Raw genomic sequence first — 17,004 nt, 5'->3', positions numbered from 1 at the left:
GGATTATTTGATTATTTGCTTTAAGCTGAATGTTTCTTTCTCTGTCTCCAGTAAGTCAGCATTCAGAGTTATTAATTTTTTGCCTTTTTCTTGATTGTTGGAAATCTCTGGATTTCACATGTACCAGAGACTTACTTGAGTCAAAAGGAAGTAAATCCAAACAGAGAGTTAGGCTAAGGGTGGCTTGTGACTAGAGCATTTCTTTTAATTACTTTGGGTAAAAATTGGAGTGACTTGTTTGGAAAGCTCTGACACATATTTTTTTTCCTCAACAATCTCACCTGCACTCCAAATTATTGAAGATTCCTCAAAGCCAAATTATATCTTGAGGCACCAAATAGGAATTGGAGGCCAAAACCATAAACCACATAATACACAAACTGCATAAAACTCTATGAAAAATGGGGGTGGGAGGGCTTTCACTTTTGTCTCAATATGTTTCACATCAGAGAATATGCTTGCAAATAGGCCAGGATTTTTTCTTTTAGCAGTGGAGATCATATCCCCTTTTCTCCATCAAACGCTCCTTTAACACAGGGATTGTTTTAGATAGCGGCAGACGTAGGTCAGTATTTTCAAAAATAGGTGACTGAAGTTAGGAGCACTTTAAAATGGAGTTTAGATCCTGATTTTCAAAAGCTCCAAGCACCCAGCAGATCGAATTGGCTTCAAAGGGTGTCACTTCATAGGATGCTTGGGATGTGCTCAGCATTCTTGAAAATCAGGCCACCTATCTGGCATCCTAAACGGGGATTCATCAACTCAGTGCCAATTCCCACTGCGCTGAAGATGTCGCCACCTCTAGGACCTGTGCGTAGAGAGTTCAGTGACATTATAACTAACAAACTGGCTTTTGCCTTCTTCTTCCCACTACAGAGTTTACAGAACTGGTAATAAAACCGGTGTCTGTCATGAAAACTGTCAGACTCTCAAGTCTACTAAGATAACTCTAATTTTCCTTCACGCTGTTGAGCGGGTCTGTAACAGCTCCCCACATCCACCTAAATAACTGATGGCCTGCAAGGGTTCCTTACAGCGAGGTGTCCTGAGGGCCAGCCGGAATACAGCAGCCAGTGCTACAAGATACTCTGACACATCACACATAAAAGGACCAAAACCCAGGCTAGTACACTGTAGTCCTCAGCCCTTCCATAATGCCATCCTCCCACAATGGGGTGCCAGAAAACTTAAAGGCTATTGCCCAGGATCTTAGCACCAAAGTTAAGATCTCTGCCAATTAAGCCAGAAGAAAATAATTATATTAGCAATTGACAGCAGCAGACAGTTGTCCTGCTAAAGGATGATGACATGCACACATTAAAAGCATTTCCTCAAGCTAAACTCCTTCAGATTGCTGGGTTTGGACCACATTTTATGATTTATTCGTAATGAAGAACTTATTTGCTCATGAACTTGCAGATGCCCAAAGCCTTATTATAAGACAGCTTTCAGCTATTCAAGGCTTTAAAAAAAATAAAAAGACATTGATATTGTGATTCCACCTTTGGGTCATCCAGCAGCAACTTCTCCCTTCTTCTCCTCCCCTTGATGACCCACAGCGAGAGGACAACACAGAGCTTTTGCCAGCACATGGCATGAGGGTCAGACTTGGAGGCTTCAGATGTGCACTGTTTCTCATGGTCCAGCTCCGAAAGAATTTGTACACCAGTGTAAAGGATTGCCGCTCCCCCCGGTCTCCACAAATGCCGCGGTGTCTGTTTCCTTCATGGGAATTACTGAAGCTTTCAAAAGAATGCAAAAATTGCTAATCCCTTGGTGCAAGTGACTTCAGCCTTGACAGACCTTTTCCCAGTCACAGATAAAACTGAAGGATTCAGCCATAAAGGATTAGGAGTGGTGTCACCTAGAATTAAGTCACTGGCCTTGAACGGTGTTTATGTTCAGCCCTGTCAACAGCCAGTTTCACCATCCTAAAAACAAGGTTTATTGAGTTTCCTTAAAAATACATATATATCTTGATTTCCCAAGTAGGTTTAAAGGTCTATACAATTCACGTTATATTGCTTTAATAGTTTCCATTTTTTACTACACTTCAGTACGCTAAAAACCATCAACCTGACAAACAGTCTGAGGAGCCTCCAACAACTTCTTTTCGCAACTATTCACAGAACGTTTCTATGTAGACAACAAAAGCACGGAAAGAAAATAAACCCCTCAGATAGCTCTTTTCACATAGCACCTATTTTAAATATTACAGACTCTAAAGGACCGGCCACGTAGAGAATAGGTGGGTGTGTGCCTAGTGAGTTGTTAGGTCTCAGCAAGTCTAGATACTGTATCTGTTCTACTTCGTTACCCTGCTATTCCCCTATCAACCCCAACAATTGGTCCCTAAATGAAGTGTGCGTAAAGTTAAAATTCTGTAGCCTTTTAGTTATCAGCTGTTGCGAGTATTTGGGGGCAAGAGGAGACGAATAACCCTTGTGCCTTAACAGGTTGCTTTGATTCACGACAATGCCCAGAGCAGGTTGAAAATCTTATGAGGGTCCTAAGCACGGAGTACCACTGATCCTCTGCCTGGCAATACCTGCCATAATTTGGGAGTATTGGACAAGGCTGGCCTTGACATAAGCACTGCACGCTATGAGTTGAAGAGGAATTTACGCGGCAGAGGCTAGCCCAGATTTACACACATTAGGTTTGAGCAAGGAAAACGGTCTTGCAAAAATGTGAAAGCAGAATAAAAACAAAACCTTACCTAAGCCTCAAAGGACCTCAAGTACCGAAAAGGAGGAGGAGAGAGTAAGTCTCCACATCGTGCCACTGGATGTAGCAGCAGCTTCACATGTTGCATTTTGTTCTGAGTCCTTCAGGTCCTGGGGTCTCTGCCTAAAGACTTTGCACCTTCCAGTCAATTAAGAGAAGGTGCAAAATACCAGAGAAATGGCATATACTAGCAATTATGATAAACAAAGTACATAAGCAGCTACGTTCAAAGCAGATTTGGAAATGCCACTGGCTCGCTTCATTCTGAGCACATTCCCAGGGAGAATGTCAGGTCACATAACTCCTTCGTTATCTTTACACAGAGGATCTCAAGTAAGCAGCAGCAGCCATCATAAAAATACTAACATTTCTTTTTGGGGAAAACCAATACAGAAGAAAAACACAGCATCTCTCTTTAACAAAAGAGCCAGTTAGCACTTCAAAGATTACCGTGTGGTCTGCAAATAGCAGCATCAATACACTGGGGAATCACGCTCTTCTTCATTTAATGACATCCCGAGCTACTCCAACAGGGGTAGCAATGTTACAGGCCTTCCCCGTGACACAAAGCTACATCGTGCATTCTTTTAGAGACCACTCTTTGCATTTTATTTCCCTCGATGCCTTAAAAATGCCAAGGACTGCAGTAGCATAGAAGCAGCATTTCATCCTAGCCTCAGACAGAGCATTGTTCTCCTCTGGGCAGCGCGCACCTGTTAACACCCACTTTGCGTACACCGTGACGGGGAGCGTTGGGAAGAAAGTTGCAGCAATTCTGCATGGTTGTGAAGAACCCCCTCCCACATTTCTCCCTCATCCACAGATGGTTTCATGGATTAACAGTCAGCCATTTTAATGACACCTAAATGGCTTAGATATAAGTGGCTACATTAGTAAGTATACAATTGTAGTGATGCAAACACCTGATGGCTGGGTGCTCTCCTTTGCCTGGCCATGTGAAACACAAGACACTGTGTTCAGTTACATGGCAAATGTCCACAGGTACCTCTGAGGTATCCAACATCCCCCACAAAATCTGTGCTTCGTGTGCTTAAGCAGCTCTTTCCAATGCTTTATAGGCACTGGGAAGGGAGGGAGGGGGTAGGGAGCTGTTTTGTTTTAAATCTCATTTGCGGCTGTATAGCTAAAGCTTGGAGATTAATAATAAAAGTGCATATGTGACAATGCAGAAACAAATGCTGCTCCATGTCAAAAGCAAAGCAAGATGCGATTTTATTTTTCTGTTAATTAACCAGCCTTTCATCTCAACTGCTCTGATCTGTAAATAAAGCTCACGAGCTAGTTTCAAACACGTCTAGGAATTAGGCAATGAAACAAAACAAACTAAACCAAAACGCTCCAACCCAACAGTCTCCTAACACGGGTTAGCTAATTATGTTGGCCTTTATTCAGGGGGCCCTGAACGGAACTTTCTAATTGAAACAGATGAAAAGCAACAGCACTCTGGCAGTGGCCTAAAGGGTGAGTGTGACCAGCCACCAGGGGCTCCCGAATGCTGCCAAGAACCAGGGGGCATCCCTGAATATTCTGAGAAAGAAGGGTGGGAAAGGAAAGATGGGCGGAAGGATGGAAGGGAGGATGGACAGATGGAAGGAAGGGAGAGAAGAAAGAACAAACCACCGGTCCCCAACACTAATATTACATCCGCCCGCAGCTATGCTGAGCCTCTGAGGATTTGCTTTCGAGCTCTTTATTGAAATTGTTCAGGTCCTTAACTGATCTCCTGGGGGGTGAATCAGGGGGAGCTGGGCGGGGGGTTGAAAAGCCTTAAGCTAATTAAGCAAGGCTGAGACATGCTTGATGAGATGGGAAAAACACGAGGCTTTTGAAAGGGTGAAAAATCTCCGACCATCTGGTAGTGGCATTGCAGGGAGAAGAAAGAGAAAGGACAAAGGGGCAGCTCTCTGCGGCAAGGAGGTACAGGACTCCTTTAATTACTGGGTCACCGAGACCATTACTGCTCCCAATGCTGGTGAAAGCCTGCAAAACAAGCTTAGGAAGCTCAGCAAAAACAACAGCTCTTAGCAAGAAAAGCATCCGCAAGAAAGTGACTCGGAGCAGCTTTCCCCAAGAGACGTCTGCTAATTAGAAGTGATAGGTAATGGATGGGGGCAGCGAGGCCCCCAGATTGCAGGGAGACTTTTCCCGGCGACCTCTCTACCTCTCCCCTCCAATTTGCTGTTCTCCAAGGCCCTGCAGATGGTGCTCTGTTTAAATTAATACCACCCTGCCAGCCAGAAGGAAGCTTCTGTTGTACTTGGCAATCCAGGTGAACAGCCTGCATTTAGGTTTCAGAATGAATGCCCCAGGTGTTTCATCAATATGGCAAGCAGCTTATGTGCTCCAGCCTCTTCAGGCCCGGTTACGACTCATCTGTGTTTTCCCATCTCCAAGACCGGCTAGAGAAATCACAGCATTCAGAGGGCAAACTTCGCACACTGGAGCACGATCTGAGCTATCTCTGTACTAAATGGCTTTGTCAGCCGTGAGCTGCGAAAGCGCCAGAGCGCTCCAAATGAGGAGCCCTCCCTTGCCTTCTCCTCTCAGATGAGCTGGATGTGGCTACGGCTGACTACAGGTGCAGGCTAGCAAAGAGCAAGCTGCTTTTGACACCAGAAGCTGTGACCAAACCCGTGCCAAAAAAGAGTTAGCACTTTGCTAACTCTTGCCTTGGGATGCGACGACGTGCAGCTGATTTCTTTCCCTCCCACACACGCATTCTTCTCCAATTATTTCGGCCATGCTCTGTGATCCAGTCTGATTCACGAGCTGCACAGGAGCAAGCTATATGCATCCTTGGATGGGAGACCTCATTAACACAAGAAAGCAGTACTGGTAATCTACCGCATCACACAGCACTGCTGTCTCCAAGATCAGACAGAAAACCCAGGCCGTGACTACCTGCGGCCATTAAATATGCTGCAGCAGTTTTGATAAGAACAAATGGCATTAGCCCTGCTCTTCGGCCAAATCTCAATGTGCATTTTTCTCCCCTAGGTTCTCCTTGAAGGTTCATTTGGAGAGAGTTGCTGTGTCTTAAACTGTCACATTTTTATTCAGTACTGTTAAACATTGGCTGCATTTAACGCCAGAGGGAACAGCAGATACTGCAATCTCTGTATATATCAGTTTCTAGGATAACTGTGGTTCCTTTAGATAGGTACCGGATATATATGTACTTATCATCTGCTTTTCATGCTTGCATACTTCAAGAGCCAGCTGGAGCTGCAAGCAGAAACACATCCAGAAAATCTATTCCCCTCTACCTCCTATGTAAGGCCAGAAGCAGGCATGATTAGAAATGTTCTTTGAGGATTTTTTTCCTTTTTCTTCCTTTTTGTTTTTGAGCAAGCTTGCTAGCATTTCAGGACCAAGAGATTCAAAACCAAACTAAAAGAGCACCCAAACTTTTGGACACCACCCTGAAAAACAGCTCTGTTCCAGCTGGCCTTTGATGCTGTGGAGTGCTGTGGGGTTACTGAGCCATCCATCCAGTGTGCACTCTGGTTTGTGCAAGCAGATCAGGGATGAGACAAGCATCAACAAAAACAACAATTGCATAAAGTGACCACAATAGCTGTACTTGCTATGCACTGGGTAGTTATTGCTTTGGCAGAAGGAGAGATGAGACAAACAAAACCACAGAGGATGCCAGTTTTGGCGCTCCGAGACCAGAGGAGGAGTTGTTATCTACACTCGCGTAAGATGAATTGCAAAAGATCTGCTCTCCGTGGGAGGAGGCCAGAGAAAATGAGAGCACAACTCTAGCCTCTGTCAGAGATCCGGCTTTGTGGGCCAATGCATCCATCAGAGATGAGCTTCAGACATTCACAGGAAGGACTGAGTGTGCTGGCAGGGACAAGGCCAAGAAGCTGTGGACACATGAGGTGAGAAGCCAAGAGGTTGGGCCAGTGACTGAACTGCAATGAGAGCGCAGCGGCCACTCAGAGCTCCCAGCCACAAGCATCCAATCTTAAGCAAGGGAGAGGGACAGTGACAGTGCTCGCTGTTAGCCTCAAACCCTGCTGATCAGGGCAGGCTGGAAACAAACACGCTTTTGAGTCCCTCTCCATGCTGAAAGGACTCAATCCCTGACCCTCGTGTCCTAGAGATCCCTGCAAGGCAGCCGTGGGGGAAAGCCCCTAACACCCTTGCCTTGCATGTTGGGCTGCTGTCAATGAAAGCACGCAACTTAGAGCCTTTTCGACACTCAGGGAGAAGCGAAAGAACAGGCAGCACAGCTGCTCTACACCTGAAAGAGCAAGTCCTGCTCAGTTTTCTGTCCTCTCCGGACTGGCGGCTGGATCTGTGGCTGCCAGAGGTGCCATGCTCGGGTACCTGCACCCCAGAGAGGGAGAGATGCTAAGACACGCCTTGCTGACTACCTCCCCAGTTAGTCTGTGAGCTTCTCCGCTAATCTTCCTTGTTGCCTGGACAGCTGGAAGAATCAGCCAATTTAATTTCCTTGAATCGAGCTGCTGGAGTTAGATACCGATTTTTCAGCACAGTGACATCTTATTTTGAAGCACCTGAGGTATCTCAATTTGTGCCCATTTGATGTTTTTGTGCTACGTTTCAGGCTGACAGACTATACAAACACGCCCAGAGAATGTGTTTTAACTGATGAAATACCTTGTAACCATGATAGGATTTGGCCACAAATCAGGATTCTCAATTTTTTCCAGCCACTGAGACAGCGACTTTGCCGTGCTGACCCCCTAACTATATACCATTGTTAGCTGTAACCAGGGGGCACTGAGAAAAGATTATTGACTTTTTCTTCTCAGAATCCAGAACACAGTTTAACTGATTTTCAATCCAGGTAAGAAAGGTAGAGCCTGTAAGCAACCGCTTATTTCCTCTGCAGAGAAAATGCTGAACGTGTAAACATGCCGTCTTTCAAGGGCTGTCAAGTAATGTTGGTATCGAGTGTTTTTTGACAGGATGTTGTAAATGGAATAAAGGAGGTTTTGGCCTCTGTGGTAGCTATGATTGCTGGCAGAGCTATGCCCTTCACACTCATGATTGAGGGAAAAAAACAAACAAACCAGGCTGCACATCCGCTCTATGGAATAATGAGACAAAAGGCTTACGTGTCCCAGCGTTTCAAGCTAAGGATCCTGCACCAGTGAAACAACAATGAAGGGCTTTTTGTGTTTGAAATTTGCCAGCTGAGGAAAGTGATGGATTTTCAAACTCAGGATAGAAAGCACAAGGAAACTCTGAATCTGGAAGAAAAATAAACGCTTGAGGAATGCTTCCTCCCTGGCAGATAATTCTCAGTGACGAGACTCTGGGTCAGCTCGGGCTGCTGGGCTAACACCAGAGGCCAGGTATACCAGCAGTGACCTCATGCTCGTCTGGAGGTGAAGTTTGATGAAAGCCAACCAAGTGCAGGACAACTCTTCCAGATGGCAAGATCCGCGCTTGAGAGAATACTCACCTGCCAACTGCATTAGGAAAAGGTGAGGGCAGAGAAAACCTGCTGCCAAAAAATTATGGGCAACAAGTAGACAAAAGGAAGAGGATACGTAGGGGTAGGAGGAAAGGATAACACTTTGAGATCTGAATGAGGTCGGGTGGGATTTCTCCTGCTCTGGGTCAGCAGTAGCAAGAGGCAGATTTACTCTCAGCTGGGGTCAAGCCTATCACTGCCCTATCACTGCAATCTCCACTGGACAAGTTGTAGGTATATCTTCCCCCTGCTGGCATAATATGCCAGCACCTTGTACAGCACTGGCCTTCCTCCCCAAGTACCAGGAGCAATGGCACCTGGGCACATACAAAGCCACAGCGTACCTGGCAGAGACAGCGCCATGGGGGCTGCACAGAGAAAAAACACAGACCAGAGCTGAATCAAAAAGAAGGTCTCCTGACCCAGCTGCTGGTGTGAAAAATGGTTAAATGCCTCCTTTCTGATAGGAGAACACAGTAAACTACTCACCCACACTGCTGGGCACAACTACAGTGATAAAGCTACTGACAGAGAAGAGACGATACATCCACCCCCCTAAAACAAATAAGAATGTCCGAGGGAACCTTTTCATCTCAGGGCATATGATGCTTTCTTTGATATCATTCTCATTCTGTACTCAAAATAATAAAAAAAAAAGTCCTCCCAGATCATCTCCTCCTACCCTCTTTGCTAGTTTTTTTTTTTTTTTTTTTTTTGATAAACCAGCACAACAACCCGAGCAGCATGGCCTGTTCAGCTTGCTATACATTATAAACAACATAAAGCGTGGGGAAGCAGAGAATTTCCAAAAGCCATCTCAGTAGGATCTTGTGCGCATCCTGTCACAGGTGAACTTTATTAAAGGAGGTCAGAGTCCAAAATGAATTGTCACATAACAAAATTAAGCCTCCTGTTGTAGCATGCATGTCACAGGAACATAACATCTGTCCATGAGAGATCAAATTCTTACTTGCGTACCTCCACTGCACTGAAACAGCCTGGTGGATCTATTCTAAGACTGAAATTCCTATTGCTGCAAATGGGAATGAAAGCCACTGTTTAGAGAAAGCCCTCTGGAGCTGTATATTATATTTTAAACAAACGTGCCATTTCTCTGAAGGCGCTACACCTAATTTCCAGATGCCTCATTAACTATGATGCCATCTGTAAAACCGTAGGCCTTGGTCAGCAAGCTCTCCTTTTTCACTTATGTTACAGGAAAAAGTTTCTAGGATGTCGAAATCTCTCCTGTATTCCTTTCACTTGTCACTCAGATGCCATTTGATATGATTTGAAAGAGATACGTTCTTCATTTGCATAAGGTAGCCCTGCTTCTCTGGAGATTTGAGCTAAAACCAAAGACTAGCAGATTTGAGCACCACGTGAAATATGCATTATCTTTCTAGTTTTCATACATTACAATGGCATTATCAGCCTCTTAAAGCCCTTTAAGCTTTGTATCTCAAACGTACAGAACATGCAACATCATGTAATAATATTACAAACATATGAGGATTTAGAATGACTTCACAGCACCTGCTTTCCAGTGGGATTTTATGACTTTATATTAATTTGGCTTTCTTACCATGAAAATAAAATGCAAACGGCACTTCAAAAATCTGCCATTAAAAATATCCAGTTTCTCCTCCAGCTTCTCAGAGGATTTAATCTTTTCTCTTTTTATTTTCTGTATACAGAAGAGTTCTAAAAATTATTTTATTAGATTTAATGCTGAATGTGTTTCAGTTCAGTGATGTAACATGAGTTAATTAAACCAAACAAAGGCCACATTGCCAACGCTTTCAGAAGGAACAAAGAGATGATATTTTTAAATGAAACAAAAATTGCCAATTCATAACAGTATTTCTATTCTGATTACTGAAAATGACATGAAGAAAGCAATCAAATACACACAATAAACCTTAAAACAGTATCATTGTCAGAGCAGTCAATTTTCTTGTTTCTTTTTTCTTTCTTGTTGCCTTTTTGTCTTGTACCTACCATCAAGCCTGATAACACAAAGCAACTGTGACAGCGGGCAAAATGTTTAAGCTGGAAAATTCCTTACATTTTCCACTTTTTCTTAGAAAGGCACCCAGAAAAAAAATATCATTTGTAACTGAAAAAGATGAAGAATAATTAAAACTTAAAACTGATCTTGCACCACCTGTTCTTTACATACGTTCAGGCTAGTACCTGATATATGGAGAGCAATGAAAAGAAACAGATTCCTTCTGTGGCACGGAAAAAAAAAAAAAATAACTTTTCCCCCCAGGAGATTGAAATCAATATCTGGAGCAGACTACTGACAGTATAATAACAACCCCATCCTGCAAGTACGCAGTGCTACTCAGCACGGCCCAGGCAGCACCCATCGGGAAGGCTCGCAGGGGTCTGCTTCCCACCTGCAGCCTCTCAGAGGAGGGAAGGAACATCATCTGGGGCACTGTGTGCTGCCTGATGTGGTGCAGCTCTTCTGCTGCACCAGACAGTGCTTAGAAAATCGAGAAAAAAAAAAAAAAAAAAAAAAAAGCCATCAAAAAAGCCATCACCTCCATGTTGCTGTTGGTGCATGCTTCTGGTCACGACAGCCTGTGAGTGACACTTCCTCCGACTGACCTTGCTGATCTTTCATCATCACTGAAGCGACTGCTCTTAGCACCCAACCGTTGCTGATATCGGAGCCTGGAGACCTCCCAGGTCAGCACTGACAAAGCCACCACAAATATAACCAAAGGCACCAGGATCAAAAAAGCACTCCTTTCCCACAAGGTGCAACATGCAAGAGGAGCACGGAAGATGCCCACACACAGCCATTCGCAGGCATGCCAGCCTCACCTGCGTTCAGAGGCATTTAAACAAAGCCACCCCAATCCCAGAACCATGCAAAACATTTTACATGCATTCATCAAAACCGACATACTGTTTGCCAACCTAGAAAAGCCTGCGACCCCTCCCCTTCCAAAAGGAACCTTTGGCTAGGCTGAAGGTTTCTTTTCCCTGCCTACAGTTATGGCCTTTGCTCAAGATTTTACTCTTGAGTTTTGTAAAGTTCTCCAGAAAACAAAGACATGTAAAGGGAGACTTATTAAACCCCAAAGATATCCCCCCGGATGAAGGCATTTTTTGGCTTTCCAGCGACAATTTGGTTAGCGCAAACCTCCGACCAATTCCAGTGACAGTCTGCAACAATCTGCTATCTCTAGCTCAGCTTTAGACATGTGAGCTTAAATACCAGTTTACAATTTTCTACTTCCACAGAACAACCGGCGTTTCTGCAAAAGGCCCAAAGGTGTAATTTTTTTCACTGCCATCTACCAGTGCACGTCAGAAGCAGATTTTTAAGATGTATTCCAAATTTATGGTTAGACTTACTCTGCAACAGCACGTAAAACGTCATCTGATCCATTCAGTGTGGGCTGTTATCAAAGACCTGTGCACTGTGTATTTGAATCAGAATACTTATTCCTTTCTTCTTTAGGGATCCTGAATAAAAGGAGTTGGAGCCTCTAAACCATCTCTTCAGCAGCCACAACGCTCCAAATATTTCTGCATTCTTGTCTCTCCAGGAAAAACAAAGTATGTCTTTTTAAGGATGCATACAGAAGATTATTAAAAACTCTCTTTTTTTTTTTCCTTTTTTTTTTTTTTTTTTTTTTTTTTTCCTAAGATGTCCCATCCATCTCCACTTGAAGCTGAGAAGTTTGGTTAAGAAATAAAAGGTGGTTACACTTGCCATGACTCAAGAATAAAGATGTCATGTTCATCTCAACAGATCTTTCTCAAGAAGTACCTTGTTTCTCTATAACTACGATGTCATATCAGAGAAAGTAATTTCTTTTGACAATATTTGCAACTGTACCAATGCATGTAAAAATCATATAAATGCCTGAAAATGAAACTGTAAAACACAAAGAGCTCTTCTCCCTGAAGTTTCTGAATATTTAATTCTCTCCAAGATCAGGCCGTCAGATGATCTCTTTTGCCAAAGTACAGATGGATAACTACCTTGGAAATCCAGTTAGGTGAAGAACGGATGATGTGGTAGCTACAAAGGTACCTATCTACTCATTTAACCAAGATCGTTGAACAAAACTGGGCTTAGCTAAGAAGAAAATCAGGCAGAATTCAAATTTACATGAAAGGTCAGTGATCAAAGGCCTGGCATTGTAGGAAATTATGTACGTTGCATGTGATCTAAACCAGTTAACTTCCCTCCGGTCCCTTCCCAAGCCTGCCTTAGGATGACATGGTTCATACACAGCCAAGACGGTTATTGCAGCCCCCTACACACAGCACTCAAAAAGGCTGGGGAGCAGCTACACACAGAAAGACTAATTGCATGGGCTGTCCTGCTCTTAAGCTAACTCCCTGGACACCAATATCTTTTTGTAGGCATTAATTATAGCACTTCGATGCTTGATCGTGCTTCAGCAATAACCTGCTTCTGTGTTTTGGGACTTGTCCAGAGGAAAATAAATATATTCTTTTCCCAGGGAGGATGCCACCCAGCCACACGTCTAGGACACGTACCAGCATGTCACCAGAGCCAGGCAGAAGTGGCAGAAAAGCTTCGCCCCTTTCCTCTTGCCCACTGCCACTAGGTCAGGGTCTCTTCCACAGCTCCGGCAGTCAGAACAAAGCTGTGAAGACTACTCCTGAAACCAGGAGTTGTGCTTTGTGCTCAGAACACAGTGACGGGTGAAATGAGTTGACGTGAAAATTGCTTCCTAGGTGGAAAAATATCCCAAGCCAAGCTCAAGTAATCCTACAAACAGCACAGTAGGACAAAATATTTTAGCCTAAATACAGAAGAAGATCAAACAGAGAAACAATGGTTAATTGTGCTCATATGTCAGTAGTCTGATGGAAAACCTCTCCTCCAAAGAGTTGAGCAACTTCTACAGATGACCAGAGAGAAAAATCATCAGATCTAAGGCCTTTTGCAGGGAGACAGAAAGAGTTCAGAAATGAAAAAAAGGTAATAGAGGGAAGAGCGGGCTTCGAGTAGCAAACGGCTACATATGCAGACATGCTGGAAATTGTCTCCTAGAAAAACTGAGCTGATTAAAACCGCAGCTAAATGTTGAACACGTGATTGTTACAACACGACAGGACCATTTCTAGGTGGACTTATAAAGGGGCTGCCAAACGGTGTATGAACAACACGTATACTTCCCTAGTCAGCAACTAGGTCAGCGATCACCACTGACTCTGCTTTTTAATAAAGGGATTTGAGAATATTCCCTAATCTTATAAGAAACACATATTTTCATTATTCTTTTGTGAACTAGAATGGGTGCGTTATAATAGTTGGAAAATAACAGAAAAAGCATCTTAGCTGGTCTTTTTTTCTTCAGGTGCTCCCTAATAACATATAACTTCAAGTTACAGTAGGAAAATAGGGAATAATTGGCACACACTGTATTTTATTACTGATTTTGGAAAAAGCCACACCAGGTTTTTATGAAACACACACAGTGCTTTACAATGTTACATTCTTCAGGGTAATCTGGCTTATTTCATTCTGCTAGCAGTGGGAAAGAGCAGTGAAATTGCTAAAACTTGGATTCTTCGAGTCCCAGAACGGCGCCCCAGAACCTTGGGAGTGCCAGGATCCATGACTCCTTGGTAAAACTACAGGCTATTGTGTCACCCTGGAGCTGCGAAGCCATTATGGGCTATGTAAGAAAGGACCCTGCAAGCCCTAAAATCCCCAACACCACACAGATGAGCTGACAGTAAAACCAGATCAGCAGCACACATACAGTTTGTCAGAAGTTTGTGAAAACTGAGACATGCCTCTAAACGACCAAGAAACAGACTTTTTTTTTTTCCAAGGAAAACCAGATCACCGGAAAAAATTTCTAGCAGGCTTCAAAGCCACCATCAGTAACTAGGCAGAAATCTAGCTTTAGGTTGGGAAAGGGACTTTGATCTTTGCTGGCAATTTAGTGGATTCCACAGCTCCAGCGCTGGGGATAGCACAGGTCACAGAGGACTCCCGTTCATCTAATGGCTCCTGGTGAGACAGAGAGAGCAGAGAGGCAGTTACGTGCTACCCCTCGCTCCAAGACGAGCTTGGTAACACAACAGGAAAAAATCAGATGTAGAACAGAGAGAGCAGATAGCTTACAGATCAGTAGTTGCTACACGGGGCTGTGCATGTAGGGCTAATACAGGTCAAAACCACCATTGTGACACTTAGGATTCAGTTTTATGACTGGATTTCTATTTAATGGGAACTGCAGTCCCATATCGGCTTTTTTGCAAGTGTTCTTAGGCAAAAGTATGCTGGTTTATTGTACACCAAATGTACTGTGGATGCTGCTGGAAAACAATTTCAAAGAATTAGGTTATGCAATAGCACTTGGGTTGCCTGAAATGTTGTTATATCTCTGTTTTATGCCCCGTAATCTCTTCCCATTAAAAAGAGACTCTATTTGGGAAGTATGTATTATTTTATCAGCTTGAACTTCAGCTGATTTTCTGTTTTTTCAGCTCCTTGTCCAGATTCACCTTGCATTGTGGCAGGCTTTCAAATCTCGCATGGCTGACAATATGCCCACAGAATGGGAAGCATCTAACAAGAATAGCTCTGAAGGTTCCCCTATATGTTCTTACACCCTCTTACACCCACGAGAATGAAACAATGCACGGGAAAGACTTAACTTCATTTTGTTATCAAAACCAAACCAAACAGCAATAAACCAACCACAACACAACAACAACAAAACCCACACCAATTTATTTTCACTGACACAAAGATAGTACGTTCAGAAAAAGCTAAACAGAGTATCTGTGGAGTTACCTAAGTGCCATTACCCCGCATGTAGACTCAGCACAGCATCTCCTCCTATTAAGGAGCTGATCGAAAGCTCACTTAAATCAATGAGAGTCTTTCTATGAACTTCAGTAAGCTTTGGATCAGACTGATCTTGTTCAAGAGCAATATGTGAGCCCCCTTGTAGGAACATGTTCCACAATGTTTGGAAAAAATCTTTTACTTACTTAGTACTTGAGCCTTTTAAATCAGGGGCAGGAAAAGGAAAAGTGCCAAGAACAACCCTTTCCTGACATTACCTTCTTTTCTTTAATGTTGCATATTTTAATAGTAGGTAGAACAGATGGTGAAATACAATCTCTCCACTGAGAACTACATGACAGCCACTAGCTGTAGGGGACACTCAAGTATTAAAGGGAAGGAAATGCACAAATAATGAAAGTACATTTTGTCCAACTTGCTTTTGATGAGGCATAAAATAAAATGTAAATAATTTCTATTAGGAGGAAATTAACATAACGACTTTGGTATTTGCAATCAGAGTGAGCTCATATTACATAACCTGGATTTGAAATTGAAGTAGAGCAATACCATTTACCTGGATTTGAAGTAAGGATTATACGAATTCTGTTTTCAACGTCAGTAATACGGCACAAACCCGATACTATTAACATGACTGATAATAAAGAGATGCGATTAGTCTCAACTTGGATAGGCAATTAAAAAAAAAAAAAAGGAGAAGAAATGCTGGTTAGCTGTATATGAACAGAGGTTCTATTAACTGGGGTTTGCTGTGAAGGAAAGTGTCAGTATTACTAACACACGTTTGCAATTAAGTTGCTGTCAATGTGGCTAGGAAAAAGAGTTCATAATTAGGACAACACAGTTAGTATTGACCTGAATTTTCAGTAAAAATCATGTCTGGGTTTTAATATGGAACTATAAAATTCATCTCCGTGCTCTACAGAAGACAACCATATAATTATTAACTTACGGTGACTTTACGATTAGAGAATTATTTACATAACATGTTCTTTTTACATAACCACGTGGCTGTTACAAATGGTGCACTGAATATAATGCTCCCAGAAGAGTAACCAACACAGAAAATTAAACTTCTAAGTTTCTTTACAAAAGCATTATTAAGGATTTAAATACTTTACTCTTGGAAAAATTACTGCTTCAGCAAGACCCTGTGCTCCCGCTCCAAATATTGGTTTATTTATTAGAATTACTCGTTTTAGTTAATTACTAGCTAAATCTCTATTAATGGGCTCACAACTCATTTGCATGCCTATTTATTGTAAATATTCTTGATGCTTCTAGTGAACGTGATCAAGAGGATACTTAAATGGACAGAAATTGGTTGTTTAATCAGCACATTAATACAGAAAAACAATGAGAAGTGTGCTTATTTTAAATAACTTTAGAATCTGATTGTGCACTTGCTTGCACTTATAGTCCTATGTGACTGCACATCCAATATATCAAAGCAACACTCAAAGATACAGAAGTTGGTGTTTTTGTTTGTTTTTTTTTCAATAAATCCCTTTATACGTGCTATTTCCATGTTTCCTGACAAGCAGAAGAAAAGCAGAACATGAGCCCAGCAGAATTCTCTATCTCATTCTATTTTTTTTTTTTTTAAGTAGCCTTACCTTCCTCTTCTTCTACTTGTGTTCCTCCTCCTCCTCCTTCTTTTTCTTTTTCCTCTGCACTGGGAATCAAAGGTTTCTCCTCTTCTGTTGTGTCTTCTTGGTTCAACAATGGCTCTGAATAAATTTGATGAAAAGATGAACACTAAGGCTTTTCAGAATGTACATTGTATAAAAGGATTAACATACACTAGAGAGATTACCATTAAAAACACTGGAAAAGGATCCTTCCCCTCAAGAGCACAGATACAATATCTATCTCGGGGAAATGCAAAGGGCAGTAGTTGAGAGCAAGGCCTCGATCTTCCAGCATGCTGAGCTTTCTGGGAAAGGGCACAAAAAGCCCCCCATGCCTAGCTCCA

General features: G+C 42.7%; 1 protein-coding gene across 2 annotated transcripts in view; it reads right to left on the bottom strand.

The window, feature by feature from the left end:
* MACROD2 (mono-ADP ribosylhydrolase 2) overlaps positions 1-17,004 on the bottom strand; it is an 857,698-nt gene that overhangs the window by 18,784 nt on the left and 821,910 nt on the right. For both annotated transcript variants that reach the window (XM_035322711.1, XM_035322712.1), the window contains exon 16: positions 16,646-16,759. In XM_035322711.1, the coding sequence (XP_035178602.1) occupies positions 16,646-16,759 (114 nt within the window). The remainder of the gene's footprint in view (positions 1-16,645; positions 16,760-17,004) is intronic.

The sequence above is a fragment of the Oxyura jamaicensis genome, chromosome 3 (genome assembly GCF_011077185.1).
Source record: "Oxyura jamaicensis isolate SHBP4307 breed ruddy duck chromosome 3, BPBGC_Ojam_1.0, whole genome shotgun sequence".
In the NCBI taxonomy this organism is placed as follows: domain Eukaryota; kingdom Metazoa; phylum Chordata; class Aves; order Anseriformes; family Anatidae; genus Oxyura; species Oxyura jamaicensis.
The sequence above is the reverse complement of the archived record's forward strand: the minus strand, read 5'-3'. Positions and strand labels throughout refer to the sequence as shown.